Source organism: Octodon degus, unplaced genomic scaffold (genome assembly GCF_000260255.1).
Source record: "Octodon degus isolate 3935 unplaced genomic scaffold, OctDeg1.0 scaffold00216, whole genome shotgun sequence".
NCBI lineage: Eukaryota > Metazoa > Chordata > Mammalia > Rodentia > Octodontidae > Octodon > Octodon degus.
Genome location: NW_004524792.1, coordinates 2984589 through 3002177, shown reverse-complemented (window position 1 = coordinate 3002177; position 17589 = coordinate 2984589). Strand labels below are relative to the sequence as shown.

General features: G+C 40.6%; 1 protein-coding gene across 1 annotated transcript; it reads right to left on the bottom strand.

The window, feature by feature from the left end:
* Positions 1-4349: 4349 nt before the first annotated feature.
* On the bottom strand, positions 4350-4975 carry LOC101567588 (40S ribosomal protein S11-like). Its single transcript, XM_012517813.1, has 2 exons — positions 4927-4975; positions 4350-4834 (listed from the first exon to the last, which is right to left on the bottom strand). Exons 1-2 carry the CDS (start codon positions 4973-4975, stop codon positions 4350-4352), a joined length of 534 nt encoding a protein of 177 aa, XP_012373267.1.
* Positions 4976-17589: the final 12614 nt, after the last annotated feature.

Here is a 17589-nt window from a genome sequence, read left to right as displayed (position 1 = left end):
GTGGGAGGATTGTGAGTTTGGGGCCAGCCTAGGGTCCCTAGAGTTTCAGGCCCCCCACTTTTTAACGGTAGGAAAGTTTCATTAAGAGTAGGAAAAGAAACAGGCCTTCTAGAGTGAATTGGGGCCTGTAAAGTAGGACTGTAACTACAGCTGTGATGGCGAACCTTGTGGAGCCTCAGTGATACAAACAGCTCACTGCAGCACATGTGTCATAGGTGCTCTACCACTGCCCTACAGTGTGAGGGCGGCCACCATGCAAGAGAAAACAGAGTGCCACAACCTCAGCGTGGACCGTCCTTTTTCTATCATTGACTCCTCAAGCTGATGTCATGTCTAGGCTGTCCTATGGAAAACCTGGAGTTCTCATGAGAGTTCTGCATCCTGGGATCTCACCCACCTCCTTTCCCAGCCAGATTTAGCTCAGCCCTATGCTCTGGTCTCACCCATAAATATTTTTAGTGCAAGGCCACAAGGCACCTGTGTGCACGTTTACAATTGTGCTTAATGAATCTCTTCATGCCTCTCACACTGATGTATACTGAAAATTCTTCATCTGTGTTGGAAGTCAGCCAACCAGCTGCCTGCCCCATGGGTGGGATGCACCCAGCCCAAGTCAAGTAAAGGTTCCCCATCTTTACTTTGGGCAGCTTCTTGGATCCTGTTGGGTGACAGGCTATCTTGGTGCCTTAGAACTAGGAGGAGCTTTAGTCAGAGGTTTAGTTACCACCTGTATAGTTCTAAAGGACACCTGGTACCATGCCCCCATCCATTGTCCTAAGGGAGGTAGAGAATCCCATAAGGGACAGCCCCAGTAATCTCAAATGTGCTAGGGGAGAGCACATGCATGTTTTGTCCCCTGGCCTGATCTTAGACACCTTCGTTCTACTTCAACTTCATTAGGGATTTGTGAATATACATTAAGTCTCATGCATGTGAGCAGGATCAGAGTGGATCCGGGGACAGACTTGTGCGTAGAGGCCCTGACCTGATGACATACCCTGTCGGTCATTCCTGTTTGTCACACCTTCAGACTCGAGAGGCACTGGGCACAGGTGCAGGCCCTTCAGATCATGAAACCCAATTTATCTGGGGGCTTCTGTGCTTTTGCTTTCCTGTCAGCCCGCACCACTTCTGCGTTTACGCCATGACTTCTGTCAGCTCGGCCTCATCCTGAGCTCAGCTTCATGTGGTCTCAGTGAACGCAGCTGCTTTCCACATCTGCACAGCACACACTTGCCACTCGCTGCTGGTCCTGCACAAAAGCCTGGCTTACACTCGTCTAAATATTCCGAATTAGAGAATAATCTAAAATCTCTAATTTGGTCATCTAGTTCTGTGATTTGCATTATTAGATTTCTCAAACTTTGTCTTTATTTGTGATGTCCCTCCTTCTGTCCTTGTATGGAAGATATGTCAGGTGTGACAGTGGACTCCTGGAATCCTGTCACCAGGTGCTGGGGGTCTGTGAGCTCTTCCTAGAGATTCTGTCTAGGTTCTTCTTGTCATGAACGAAGAAAGTTGTGGAAGTTTCAGTCCACACTCGGCTGGTTCCAAGGCAGAGTGGAACTTGTCAGAGAGCAACAGTTCAGGGCAGCAGCCAACAGCAAAAGCAGCAAGAGAAAAAGGGAGAAGCAGTGGCCAACGCCCTGTTTTAGAACAGCAGCAGCAGCAGCAGCAGCAGCAGCAGAGCATGAAGTCTGCAGTTCACAGACCCTGAGTGTTGCTTTTCCCTGGTAAGTGTCTATCGAGCACATACTGTATACTAGCGCTGTGTAGGTACAGGAGGCAGGGAAGCTTTTCCTCTACAAAGCCTCCATTTTAGTTCAAGAACAAGGACAATGAGCAAATAAAGATAAATGGGATACCACTCCAGAAGGAAGTCATGCGTATTGTGGAAAACAAAGAGGTATAATGGGATTGTGATCCAGAGTGGGCTGCTATTTTGGGAAGGGTGGTTGAGTGGGGGAAGGTGACCAGATAGGAAGTGGAGTTTGGGAGGAGCTAGGACCAGATCATGTGGCATCCTGTTGGCCATGGCGAGGACCATAGATCATGCAGTCAACCTCCCTGTCCACAGGGAAGTTCTAGGATGCCAATGGAAGCATGAAAGCCATCATCCAGTGGTTTCAGTGATTAATTCTGATATAAAACTTACAAGTTAACCCTAAATTTATAAATTAAATACAAAAGATTAACAACAATAAGAGCACAATTATAGCAATTGTTGTACCTGAGGGTGTACAGTGTAATAAAAGTAAAATGAATATTCTAACAGTCTCTGTGTTGCTCACAATTATCTCTGACTGACTCCAAGTGATCCTGCCTGGCTCCTTTCTTCCTGTGCTCCTGTGAGATGACACGGTGCCTGCGTGATGAGAGGAGGTGAAGTGAATGACAAGGGGACAGTTGTGGGATGGTAGGCTCCTGTGTGGGGATTACTTGACCACAGTGCTGCCACTCTACCTCCTGGAAGGCCTGGAAGTGACTAATAGGCAGGTCGCATACACAGCATGGATACACTGGACAAAGGGATGATTCATGTCCCAGGTAGGATGAGGCAGGGTGGTTTGAGATCATCACTGTACTCAGCACAGTGTGTAATTTAAAGCACAAGGATTATGGATCAATAGATAAAGTTTTTTTATACCATGGAGTATTACTCTGCATAAAGCATAAATCTGAGACACGTCTAGGTAAACAGATATACCCTAATACCATACTCAAGTGAGATAAATCAGACACAGATGTTTATTTTTTAATTTTTAATTTTTTTCCCCATAATTTTATTGAGAAACAGTCATGAGACAGTTTCAAATCAAACTGGTAGGACAGTTTCAATAATTAGCACATTGCATACTCTCTTCCTAGTGGTTATTTGCTGTACAAGATGCAGACATGATATCCTGTTTACAAACACTATTAGAACAAATCCCTCTATTCATTAAGAGAATGTAACTATATATCTATCCTAACCATTTTGAATATACAGATACAAAATGGACATTCATCTGTATCCCCTTTTTTGTTTAGTTCCGTCATGTGAATATTATAGGTGTGTTAACTCAGCAAAATATTCTAAGAGTCCAGTAGTTGATAATAGTATTGGGTCTTCTGCTTGACTGGCAATGTCAGAAATTGTTAACCTGAGTCCCCTGCAGCTCAACATAACACCATGGCTAAAGACACAGATGTTTAAATATCATATTGTTTCTCTGGTGTGAGAAACTGAAAGTGCAAATAAGGACCAAAATGTGTAATAGATATTGTGAAATAGAAAATGCTCAGATCAGAGGCAGGTGGGGGTGGGGAGGGAAGAGAAAAGAAAAAATGAGAAGAGAAGGCAAAAAATGGAAGTAACACTTCTCTTCCAGGGAAAGGTAGAGATTGGGGAAAAAGAATAAATTACATGATGTATAGTACATATTCCATATGATGAATATGATTAGTATGTGAATTACCGTACCAATAAAATTAGTTTTAAAAATATAAGAATTAGCAAGACCTTGTCTCAAAAAAAAATGGTAGAGGATATAGCTCACCATGAAGGTCCTGGGTTCAATCCACTGTACCACAGAAACAAAACAAAATGGAAACTTATGTTTGTTAACTTCTGAAATTTTTCATGTAATGCATATGGACCACAGTGGGGTATCAGTAAGGTGAACCTATGGTGAAGGACTGCTGTATTCCAAGTTTGGAAAGTTACCGTAGGTTTGTAAGGTCATGTAGGGCTTTTGAAGGAATCACTCTGGCTTCTGGGAGGAAAAGAGGCCAAGAGTGGAAACAGGTTGGCCAGAAGGAGGCTGGTGCAGCTAGAAAGTTGGAATGAAAGAGAAAAGTAACTTGGACTGGGGTTGTGTGGGTGAGGTAGGGGAGGTGTTTGGATTCCACTTGCTCTTTGAAGGCAGCACCCAGATGGGACTGCAGTTAATGCAGTTTTATGTAACCTGGTGTGGCTGCTTGCTCCCTCTGTGACCATCTACTATCTGGGCTCACCTAACAGCCCCTTCCATTTGTCTTCACTGAGCTACAGAAACCTTCTAGTTCCTGGCCTGCAACACTGCAGCCACCGAGACACAGGGCACTACCTCCTGCCACCTCTCCTGGTTCTCCAGGAATGTCCCTGGAAGCACACGCTGCACCTGATGATTTAGGGCTCCCTTCTACCTAACCCAATGCATCTGCAGTGCTCTGGGGGTGTAAGGGTCACGTTGCCTCACTCATGATTGTTCCTTCTGTCTTTGCCTCCCTCCTTTCCATTCATCAGGGCAGAAGCCAGATCTCCTCTCCATTTTTTTTTTTTCAAGAGTCAGAATAACTATATTCCCTTGTGGTATGGCCAGGTGCAGTTAGAACTTCTGGAACTGCTTCTTGGTGCTGGCGGCCTTGGTGACCTTAAGCATGTTGAAGCGCACTGTCTTGCTCAGGAGCCTGCACTCACCCACTGTGACGATGTCGCCAATCTGGATGTCCCTGAAGCAGGGGGACAGGTGCACTGACATTTTCTTGTGATGCTTCTCAAAGCGATTGCATTTGCAGATGTAGTGGAGATAGTCCTGGCAGATGATAATGGTCCTCTGCATCTTCATCTTGGTCACCACGCCAGACAGGATCAGCCTCCGGATGGAAACATTACTGGTAAAGGGGCATTTCTTATCAATATAGGTGCCCTTGATGGCCTCTTTGGGGGTCTTGAAGCCCAGACCAATGTTCTTGTAGTACCCAGGGAGCTTCTCTTTGCCAGTTTCTCCCAGAAGTACCCTCTTCTTGTTTTGGAAGGTAGTCAGCTGCTCCTGGTAGGCGCACTCTGAATATCTGCCATCTTTCCAGCTGGCTGAAAAAAAAAAAAAAAAAAAAAAGCCAGATCTCCTCTCCTTGATGAGCACTTGTTCAGGTACAATCCATGAGCTTGTTTGCAGGGCTTGCCTTTTGAAGTGTTAGGGAAAGGCGAGTAGGAGGACTGAGAAAGCCCCATGTTTTCTTGACAGAGTTCTAGACTTGGTAGTCCTATTATGGATGTTAGATGCTGAATGTTCAGCTTTTCCTTCTCTTGGCATTCATACTTTAGTGTCCTAATATTCCTCCACTCCAACCCCTCTCCACATGCTGGGAAGAAGGTCATTTACAGAGTGACACAAAATAATAAAAACACATTAGTGTATTTCAAAATATTTCTCACTTCCTATAATTGAACATTGTGACTTTAGCGAGTCATCCGAACTCTTGTCCCAAGGCAGTTGCCTGCTTTCAGGAGCTGTCTCCAGCACTGGGGGGCTGTGCTGCCTTGGTCTTCACTACTGGTGCTGGGTCCATGCCTTTCATTGGTTGTTTGGATGGGAAGATTCTGGAAATCTCAAGAGAAAATTGTTAAAGTTAATCCAAAACAAGTTATTGGCATCAGGAAAAGCAGGAAGTATGAACAGGCAGACATGCAGTTAGATGGAGGTTTCTGAAAGTGAGAAGAGAGCAATCAGTAAAAACTGTGTGTGTGTGTGTGTGTGTGTGTGTGTGTGTGTGTGGTGGGGGGTGACCCAAGAGGGCTGCAGGGACCTGCAGAGAAGGAAAGGCACCCCGGACTGTGGCTGGAAGCAGGTTGGCACTGTGTTGACCTCATGGCAGAAGCAGGTACAATGGGTCTGGATGTGAGATTAGATGGTGGAGAGATTCAGAAGCCATGTGTGATGGTCAGTTGGGTTGTGTCAGCTTGGTTGATTGGGAACCACCCAGCTTGTTCGTGGAGCACACTTCTGCGTGTGTCTGGTAGCTCTCCCACACTGCTGACAGGCCACCCCCAACTGTGTGATTTGCTCCCTCGCCACCTTCCTCCATGATGTTCCTGCTGTGGAGCCGGAACTGCGAGCTAAATTAAACGTATCTTCCTGTATGGAGTGGATGTTGAGCACTGTATCCCAGTGACCATGTTATGGGTTTTGGTTTGGGTACTGCCCCCTTGTTGGGCATTGAACTCTCACAATTTCTCTATCAGATAAGCAGGCCAATGCTCTTGAATCTCTGTCCAATTTACTTCTCAGGCTTCCTGACCATGCACAAGAAAGGGCTCCACGAATTCCTAAGTTAGAAACAGTGACAGATGGGAGGGAGAAGTTATCTTGAACACAGAGTCAGTAGTCAAAGTTTCATCTTGACATCTCTGTCTGGGAGCCCTAGGGCCCTGGCCTCAGGCAGTGCTCTGGTCCAGGGGGCTGTAGGGAAGTGGTGGTGGCAGAAGCTCTTTGTGCTGGGCCTTCAGTGGGAGTTGGCTGGATCTGCCCAGTGGGATTGTGCTAGGAGCAGCATTTGTGCCCTGCAATGAGCATTTCAAGGGCACTGTGCTTGCCTGATGCTCTTTAGAATGCAGCACTTTTGAGCAAGTTCATGGGATGCCAACTGTGAAATGTGATGGTGTCCCCACCGTCCTAAGTGTACGGGAAGAGAAGGGGATATGTTCCTGGTGGAGTAATGCCATCTGAAAATGAACCTCACAACCTACCCAACAAAGTCTCCCACAGAAATGAGGACCATTTTTAAATGTTTTAAAGTAATACAGCAGGGCCTTCATTCCATTTATTTTATTCTTTACACATTGACAGTTGGAAAATTTTGTCATTCGGGAATTACTAAGTAGTTTGAGGGAAAGATTATTTATTTTAACATTGAGTTTCTGAAGGACCCTTTCTTTTCGTGTTCAAAAATGTAGCCTCTCTGAAGCTGCCTCCTCCCCCGCTTTGTGGCTTCAGTGTGTTTTTAAAATCTTGGCGTGAGCATGAGGCTGACCTTTAATTTTGGAGGAGGAGGAGGAGGAGAAGGAAGAGGAGGAGGAGAAGGAGGAGGAGGAGGAAGAGGAGGAGTGTATCTCAAAGGAGAGTGGAGAGCCGGTGGTTTTAGCTGCGCTCTCTTCACTCTCTTTAGTCCGCAGCCCGGTGGGTATATCTTAGGCTGCACACGTGGGAACAAGCCTTCCTATAGAGGTTGCTGTGGTTGCGATACTCCTGGGGCAGCCAGAGTGATGCTCAGCTTTCCTAGTCCTCCCTCAGCTCCTAGTGAACACTAAGGACTGTGAGTTTTCTCTCACTGAGCAGTTGTTAAATGTAGACCTGATTGGGCTTGAGCATGAAGAAAAGAATGTAGACGAATGCGCTGCTAGTCAGCATGGACCCTGAGCTCATAGCGGCCTTGAGTCATGTTCTCAGTTCTTGGTAGACACTTCTCCCTAATAGGGGACTGGCTGCATGGCTCCTCTGAGAACTGTGATTCCCTCTGTGTCTTGGCAGAGTTGGCCTCACTCACAGACCATCCCATATAATCATCTCTCTTGGCTACCTGCCACCTTTCCTACCTCCCTAAAAGCTGGGGATGTTGCTGTCTGCTCCACATTTCTGAAATCTCAACTCTCACACACATCATGTTTTGCTCTTAGGTTTATAATAGCATAATCTGATATGTGATCCTCCTTATCACCAACAACAATGCATACTTTAGGTGAGAGAAGGGAGGGAGAAGGGAGCTCTTTTTTGTGAGTCTTACAAAGTATTTGCAAATAAGCTTGTGCATTCTCTCAGCATGCTACTAAATTTCTTCTTGCCAAAGTTATAAATGACTTTCTAACTGCTGATTCCAGCAAATGTGGTTGATACCATCTCTTACTGGAACATCCTCCTTCAACAGCCTGGCCTGTGCTCTGCCTTGGTTCTCCCCCGCTTTTTGCACCATGCTTGAGGTCACTTCCTCCATCTGTTCCCTAAATAGAGTCAACTATTTTTTACGGTTCTACCTTTGGTCTTCTTCTCCCTCTTTATTTTTATTCTCAGTAATTCCCCACTAATCCCAGAGTGCAGTAAAACCTTGGATAGTGAATAACATGTTCTCTGAGTGCTCCACAAGATGGGCAAACATTTCTGAAACATTTTAGCTTGTTAATTAATAGTATGTGATGCTGATGTGAACCTGATCACAACCAAGCCAATGGTCTCTCTCTGTTTTCCTCTCGCTGTGTGAGTAGGGGTGATCGGCTCCTAATGGGAAGAGATTATGGGGATCTCATCTAAGGAGGAGGTGTGAAGAAGATGGAGAAATCCTTCACTTCATTTGAGACTTGGGAGACATATAAAATGTGAGAGATAGTGGAGAATTTGGTAGAAAAGCACCACCTGAATAATGCTGTAGCAGTATGAGAGATGAATATGTTTAATAAGAATGCAATGTCACATTTCCACAAACTCCTCAAAAGGAGGCAAAATTAAGTGTCATTAGATAGATTTCTTGTCAAAGTTAAAAAAGAAAAAGATTCCAAAGTTGCTCACATGGAACTTCCCATCTACCAACTCCAGACCCCCGCCCAACGACTCCAGCCAGGAGCTAGACCTTGCACCCTGCCTGACTGTCTGGCCTCCAGCCAGTGGTCAGGCCTGGTGTGGAACCCTGCAGTGGAACTCCCAGCAGGGTGGCTAGGAGTGAGATCCAGCCAGCTAATCCAGGAGCAGAACAGCTTGCTAGTGGGGCACAGCAGGTTCACTTCCCCTGGCTGCAGCAGGAAGAAGCCAAGCATAGTAGCCAGACCCAAGCTGGGCCCAGTTGGAGGAGTTTGAACTTGGTAGATCCAGACCTGGTAAGCTGAGATACACTGGTAGACCTAGACCCAGATCTATGAGAGCATTCTCTCTCTCTCTCTCTCTCTCTCTCTCTCTCTCTCTCTCTCTCTCTCGAGAGAGGGGGCAACAGGTAACTGGGGTGAAAGTCTGCCTGGAAGTTTCCAGGTACATCAAGGGGAGGTGATCAGACAGAGCTCAGGGGAACTAATTTATATAAAATTCTAAATTTTATATCTGCTTAGCTATAGCATCATGATACTGGCCCTTAGTGTCTAAAACACAAATCCATTAATTACAAAAGTTTGTCAAATGCTAAATCTCAGTACCCATTATTATTGATGCTAATTGTAGTATTTTAAATACAAAGCTACAACTGCCTTAACCACATAATCTCCCTTGGGTAATAGTATTGGAAGGAACTAAGTTAACTACTACACCAAGGCTCTGCACCGAAGGTCAGAGGACAGTGCAAAATGACAGAGAAGGAGAAAAGTTCAGTCTCAGGCCCTGAGCCCACCCAGAGGAAATGCAGGAGACACTAGCATTGAAGAAATTGGAAGTCACACTCCTGAAATCTGTGAAATAATAGCATCTGAAGTAAAGAAACAACTGCAGAAAGATATAGAGGATATCAGATCAGAAATAATTGCTGAAGTTAAAAAAAAATGATAACTATAAAGAAATAATTAGGAAGTACTTCTAAAATAGACACTGATAAAAAGAGAATAGAAAAATAATGAAAAAAATGATAGAATTTTTGAGCAATATAAGAAAGAATTAGAATGCAGGAAGAATATTCAAAAAGATACACAGGAAATTAAAACCTCAATGACAAGCTGGCAAAACTGTTTGAATGAAAGTGAAGATAGAGTTTCACATCTTGAAGATACCATTGCAGCTAGTGAAAAGGTAAGAAAAGATCTCTTAAAAATAACTAGGGTGCAGGAAAAATAATTCAACATCTGCAAGATGATGCAAAGATGAATAACGTTAAGACTAATAGGCATCAATGAGAAAGAAGGAGTCAATACAAATAATATAAAAAGATTATGGTCAGAAGTAATAGCATAAAGCTTCTTAAATATGGGTAAACAATCTGACTTTTAGGTAACTGAAGCATATATAACTTCAAATAACATCAACCTAATGAAAAACACACCCAGACATATAATAAAGATCCCAGAAATCCAGCACAAGAACAATATACTAAAAGCTGGTAGAGAAAAGAAACAGATCACATTTAAAGGAAAACCCATCAGAATAATGTCAGATTTCTCTTCATGAACCATCAACTCAAGAAGAGCATGGAGCAAAGTACTTCAAGTCCTCCAAGAAAACAAATTCCAGCCAAGACTGCTATACTCTGTAAAACTCTCTTTCAGGTTTGATGGAGAAATGAAACACTTCCATGACAAAGAACAACTAAACAATTTCGTGATGACAAAGCCAACCCTACAAGACTACTAAAAGATATTCTGGAGAGGGACCAAAATGACCACAACTCTACAAATGAAGATGGAAAGAACCCACCAAATAGGGTGAACAAACACAGGAGAAAAAGGGGTATATAACAGCAGATAAATAACATGTCAATTGTAAGTCAGTGCATTTCAATTATGACCATAAATTTAAGTGGACTCAATTCACCAATTAAAAGAAATAGACTGCCACAGTGGATTAGGAAGTAAAATCCAACAATATACTATATACAAGAAACACACTTAACTCATAAAGAAATTCATAGGTTGAAAGTCGAAGGATGGAAATCAGTACTATATGCCCACACAACTCAGAAAAAAGCAGGGGTAGCAATCCTGTTCACAGACAGTCTCAATTTCATATCAAGAACGATCAAATGGAATAAAGAAGGGCACTACACACTGGTTAAAAGAAAAATTCAAGAGGAAGAGGTAATAGTCATAAATATGTATGCATCAAACATGGGAGCACCCCACTATATAAGATAAATCTTAGTGGACATGAAAAATCTAATATCCAATACCACAATCTTAACAGCAGATCTTAACACTCCCTTATCCCAACAAACATAGGTCAAGCAGACAAAAAATGGGCAAAGAAGTAGCAGAACTGAAGTAGAACTTGAAACAAATGGACTTGGTGGAGGTATACAGAGTGTTCCACCCAAGCACAGCTGAATACACATTTTTTCAGGTACAAATGGGTCATTTTTTAAAATAGACCACATACTAGTCCATAGGTCATGCTTAAGTATATGCAAGAAAACAGAAATTATCCCATGCAAATTATCTGACTACAGTGCAATGAAACTGGAAATAAAAGACAAAAGAAACCACAAAAACCACATAAATACATGGATATTAAACAACATCCTCCTCAGCAACCAATGGGTTTCAGAAGAAATTAAACAAGAAATTCAACATTATCTACAATTCAATGAAAATTCAAGAACAACTTATTAGAATTTATGGGATGCAATGAAAGCAGTTCTTAGAGGTAAATGTATAGCTGTGAACTCACATATTAGGAAAACAGAATGGGAACAAATATCCTAATGCTGCACCTCAAATGTCTATAAAAAGAAGATCAAACAAACTCAAAGCCCGAATGTGGGAGGGCATTATAAAGATTAGAGCAGAAATTAATGCAATCTAGACAAAGAATACAAATAATGAATCAAAAAGTTGGTCCTTCAAAAGATTAAATAAAATTGATGAGCCACTAGCTAACCTCATCAAACAGAGGAAAGAAAAACACTCAAATTCAAGCAATAAGGAATTAAAAGGGTGAAATGAACACAGACCCTGTGGAAATTCAGAGGACTGTCAATAGCTATTTTGAGAATCTTTACTCTCACAGAATCAAAGACACAGAAGAAATAGATTCCTAGAGAGGTACAAATTACCAAAACTGAACCAAGAAGATATAAGAACTCTCAATAATCCAATAACAGCCAATGAAATTCAAAACAAACTAAAAGCCCTACTGACAAAGAAAAGTCCAGGTCCTGAAGGATTCACAGCTGAATTCTACAGGAAATTTACAGAAGATATAATTCCTACATTCCTCAAACTCTTCAACAAAATTGAAAAGGAAACAGTTCTCCCAAAATCATTGTTGGAGGCAAGTATTATACTGATACCAAAACCAGAGAAAAATGCAACTAAAAAAGAGAACTACAGGCCAGTCTCCCTCATGAAAGTAGATTAAAAAATCGTCAATGAAATCCTAGCAAATAGAATATAGCAAATCATTAAGAAGGTTATATACCATGACTAGGTAAGATTGATCCCAGGGATGCAAGCATGGTTCAACACATGGAAATCTATACATTATATCAATAGAGCTAAATCCAGAAACTACATGATCGTCTCAATTGATGCAGAAAAGACTTTGACAAAGTCCAACACTCATCATGTTCAAAGTCCTACAGAAAAAAAAGTCCTACTGAAAATTCGAATAGATGGCTTCTACCTCAATCTGATAAAAGCCATCTATGACAACCAAATGGCTAACATAATTCTAAATGGGGAAAAACTGAAATATTTTACTCTCAGATCTGGTACAGGACAAGGATGTCCTTTATCACTACTCCTATTCAAAATAGTTCTGGAATCATTAGCTAGAGTCATTAGACAAGAGAGAGAGAAAAGGAATAAGAATAGGTAAAGAAGAAGTTAAACTATCATCATTTGCAGATGACATGATACTCTATTGGAAGACCCAGAAAAACTCCACCAAGAAGCTACTAGAATTAATACACAAATTCAGTAGCATTGCAGGATACAAAGTCAATACTCAAAAAGTCAATAGCATTCCTCTACACAGATAACAAACACACTGAGAGAAAAATTAGAGAAATAGTACCTTTTATAATAGCACCATGGAAAATGAAATACTTAGGAATTAATCTAACTAAAGAAGTCAAAGACCTATTTAATGAAAATTACAGTACTCTGAAAATAGAGATTGTAGAGGATTTCAGAAAATGGAAAGATATTCCCTGCTCCTGGATAGGAAGAACCAACATTGGAAGATGGCCAAACTCCCAAAATCATTATACAGACTTAGTGAAATCCCTATCAAAATACCACTGACATACCTCACAGACCTAGACAAATCATTCCTAATTTATTTGGAACCAGAAAAAAGATAGCAAAGGCAATCCTTGGCAACAAAGGCAAGGCAGGAGGCATTGCAATTCCTGACTTGAAATTATACTACAAAGCTACTGTGATAAAATCAGCATGGTTTTGGCAAAATAAATAAATAAATAAACCTGAGGATCAATGGAATAGGTTAGAAAATGCAGATGCAACTACAAACACACTCAGCCACCTTATCTTTGACAAAGGGGCCAAACATGCTTACTGGATGAAAGATAGCCTCTTTAACAAATGGTGCTGGAAAAACTGCCTCTCTACATGTTGAAAACTCAAACTTGACCCAGGTCTATCACTATGCACTAAACTAAAGTCAAAATGGATTAAAGCTCTAAACATTAAAGCAGAGACACTAAATCTCCTGGAGGAGAAAGTAGGAGGAAATCTTGAAGACATAGGGATAGGGAAAGACTTCATGGACAGAAATCAAATTGCACGGGAAACATCTGAAAGAATTAACAACTGGGACCTGCTCTTACTGAGAAGTTTTTTCATGTCAAAAGAAATTACCAACAAAGTGAAAAGGCAACCCACAAATTTGGAAAAAATCATGACATATAAGTACTCAGACAAAAGTCTGCTCTATAGAATTTATAAAGAACTAAAAACCACTAGGGCCCCAAAATTTAAAGAACCAAACCAGAAATGGGCATCTGAGATGAACACACACTTCTCAAAGGAAATTAAAGAAGCAAATAAATATATGAAAAAATGCTCCACATCACTAGCCATCTGTGAAATGCAAATTAAAACAACATTGAGATATCATCTCACCCCAGAAAGAATTGCTATCATAAAGAAATCATCCAACAACAAATGTTGGAGAGGCTGTGGGGAGAAAGGAACCCTTCTCCACTGCTGGTGGGAATGTAGACTGGTGCAACCGTTATGGAAATCAGTGTGGAGACTCCTTAGAAAAGTTGGACTGGAAATCCCATTTAAACCAGCTATTCCTCTACTGGGAATTTTCCCAGAGGATCTGAAAACATCATACCATAGGGATATATGTGTGCCTATGTTTATAGCAGCACAATTTGTGATAGCCAAATCTTGGAAACAACCAAGATGCCCATCACCTGAGGAATGGTTGAAAAAGATGTGGTATTTTTACACAATGGAGTATTATTCAGCTATTAAGAATGATAAACTCGAAACCTTTATATTGAAGTGGATGCCACTTGAAGATATACTCATAAGTGAAATAAACCAGACACACATGTGTAAATATCATATAGTTTCCCTAGTATAAGAACTCAAAAGAAGAAATACAAATAGAAAGTATAATACAAGTAAAAGGAAAGCAGGATCTCGAGGACTAACTAATCAAGAGAGGGAAAAGGAGAAGACCTAGGAAACATGACAATGACAAGCCATGCAGTTATATGTAGAAGATGGGCAAGGCAATGATCCTGGGACCTCCTTTTATTGAAAAGATTTTGCATATCAAGAGAAATTACCAACAGAGTGAAATGACAACCATAAATCTGGAAAAAATCTTAACTAATAAGCACTCAGAGAAAAATTTTCTATCTAGAATATATAAAGAGCTAAAAAAAAATTAGGGTCCCAAAACTTACAGAACAAATCCAGAAATGGGCATTTGAGATGAACACACTTCTCAGAGGAAGAAATACAAGAAGCAAATAAATGCATGACAAAATGCTCTACATCACTAGCCATCCATGAAATACAAATTAAAACAACACTCAGATATCATCTCACTGCAGAAAGAATGGCTATCATAAAGGAATCAACCAACAACAAATGTTGGAGAGGCCATAGGGAAAAAGGAACCCTTTTGCACTGCCAGTGGGAATGTAGACTGATGCAGCCATTATGGAAATCAGTGTGGAGACTCCACAAAAAACTAGGACTGGAAATCCCGTTCAGTCCAGCTATCCCCGTTTTGGGAATTTTCCCAAAAGAACTGAAAGCATCATATCATAGTGAGGTATGTGTGCCTATGTTTATAGCATCACAATTTGTGATAGTCAAATCTTAGAAACAACCAAAATGCCTATCATCTGAGGAATGGATGAGAATGATGCTGTTTTATACAATGGAATATTACTCAGCTATAAAGAATAATAAACTCAAAGCTTTCATATATAAGTGGATGCAACTTGAAGATTTACTCATAAGTGAAATAAACCAGACCCACATGTGTAAATATTGTATTGTATCCCTAGTGTAAGAACTCAAAAGAAATAAAAATTGAAAATGTAACACAGTTAAATGGAAAGCGAGAATTTTTTATGGATTAAATAATGAAGAGAGATCAAGGAGAAAAGTTAGGAAATATGGCAGGGGCAAAACCATACATTTATATACAGAATATGGTTAAGGCAATGGTCCTGAGAATCTCCATCAGGTTTTTGAAAATAGCAGTTAATGGGTAGAATTCTCACCTTGACAAACTATATAAGCTGATATCTGTGAACTAAACAACTACACTGAGGATAGGTATATGTAATAGTAAAACAATGCTTGGAATATCTGTCATTCTGGTCTTACAAATGTGTACTGCTTCTAATGTCATATCAATTATTACTATACTCTCTTTAAAGTAAATGTTTGTAAAAAAAAGATAATAAAGGAAATAAGAGACAAGGAAAAAGTTATAGGATTATCCTGCTACAATGTTTTTATGGTTTGATTTCCAAATTTCTATGTAAAAATGTGTAATTTGCTCAGGGAGATCGCTCAGTAGAATAAGCACTTGCCTGGCAAGTGCAGGGTCCTGAGTTCAATCCCTGGTACTGAAAAAAAAAAAGGAATTTTTGGGGCTGGGAAGATGGCTCAGTGTAATAAGCGCTTCCTGGCAAGTGCAAGGGCCTGAGTTCAATCCTCAGTTCCACCAAAAAAAAAAAAAAAAAAAAAAGGTGTAATTTTTTTCCACATTCTATAGGGATTTATTTGTTTATTTTATTTTATTTTTTTTGTATTTTAGGGAAGGATCTACAGGGTGTTCAGGGTCTCACTCCTAGATTGGACTCAGTGATCCTCCTGTTTACAGCCTCCCAAGAGCTGGGGTTACAGGTTTGTGCCACCATGCCCAGTCTCAATTGCAGTCTCAGTGGGACTGGCATGACAGGCTGGAGGATCAAACTCCTGGCCGCTGTGCCTGCTTGCACGTGCTTTAATCTGCTGAGCTATTTGGCTGGCCCTCTATAGTGATTTAAAGTTTAGAATATTCATGGTTGTTGGGAAATGCCAGTTCCATGTTATGTCTAAAGTGTTTGATATTCAGACAGATACTGATGTTAAACCCAACTGCCTCTGTTACAGGGTAATAATAGCATTAAACTTCTCTTTTGGATGTTTAATAACTAAAGTTTGCAGAGCAAATATTAGAGAAATAGAAGATCTACAAGGATATCCAATATTTTGGCCCTAGCCCTTCAAGGTCAGTGAGGACTCAGGACATAAGAGAACCTGTGCTGTGACATCCTGTAACTCAGTGTTGTCCCAAATTTTCTGATCAAAGAGATTATGGGGCCACAGAGGAAAGTGATTGGTGATGTAGAGTGTGCCTAAGGAGAGTCACATGGAGAGAAAACTTTCTCTCAGGCTTTCACAGAAAGCAAATTGGTCAAGCAATGGCCGTGACTCATCCACATGGCTGACACTGACAAAAGATCTACAAGGTGCTGTACATGGTGTCAGGGTAAATCCTGAGGGGATTTGACTGACCTCATCAGATACAAAAGTTACATTTTTAGTTGTATAGGTCTTGCTTTATCTTGGTCTTAACCATCCAGCAAAAAAGTATAACCACAAGGTATACAAAGTAAAGCTATATTAGTATGCTGAGCTACAAAAGGCTCAAGTCAACAACTTCGGATGGTTGCCAGTTGTGCTGATAACCCATTACTATTATGGACTATTGGACTATATTGGGTTGTTTTTCTGAATTCAAGTACCTACAATAGTTGAACTGACATCAAGTGTGAAAAGATCCTTTAAAGACTTCTCCCTCTAACAGCAATGGAACACCCATCTCTGGCTAAACAAAAACGGGGGATATAAACGAAGGACCATTTTTTAGTGAAAAAAATATATATCTGTATATACAAAATAGTTAGGATAGATATACAGCTACTTTCTCTTAATTCAATGAGAAGACATGTTTGTACTAATATTCTTTAGACAAGATATCATGTCTGCATCTTGTCCTCTGAATAACCTCTAGGAAGACAACAATATGCAATGTATTAATTATTGTAACTGTCCTACAAACCTGTTTTGGAAGTGTTTCATTGCTATTTTGTTTTCTCATTGAAATGAATAAAAATAAAAAAGTATAAAAATAGAATAAAAAATCAAGAAAAAGCAACAAATTTGCACACACACGAAAAGATCAAGCCAATAGCTAACACTGAATCTTTTAGTCACAGTGAAAGCTGCCCTGTAAATGCCTTTCTCCATCTTGTCTTCCTTACATCAGTCACAATGTTATTTATATTTCATATTTTCTTTAGTATTTTATACTACAACACAATATTGGAATCATTTTTTATGAATACTTTGGGGTCATAGGATAAATCATCTGAGTTTCCATTATTTTTTATGAAAACATTTTTTGACATAGAAGTGACTTGGGTTACTATCGTGATTTTGGAATGAATTATGCTTCCAAACCAAGTTTTCGCTGTATATATTTTGTCATACTTGGTGACAAATCTATTCTATTCTCTCCTTCTGAGTGTCCCACATGGCTATCCACTGTTCCTCGTTTCCCTCCTCACCACCACCATAGTTACGTCTTTTGCTGATAAAAGTCCCCAGAGTTTTGTGCATAAAAGCTTCTCAAAATTATTTTTCTATTTCCTTCTCTTTTTTTTTTTCAGAACCAGGGA

Coding starts and splice junctions, on each gene's coding strand:
- LOC101567588 (XM_012517813.1), bottom strand. CDS start 4,975: ATGGGGCTTTCTCAGTCCTCCTACTCGCCTTTCCCTAACACTTCAAAA. Junction 4,835..4,926: donor TTTCCCTAACACTTCAAAAG/GCAAGCCCTGCA, acceptor TTTTTTTTTCAG/CCAGCTGGAAAGATGGCAGA.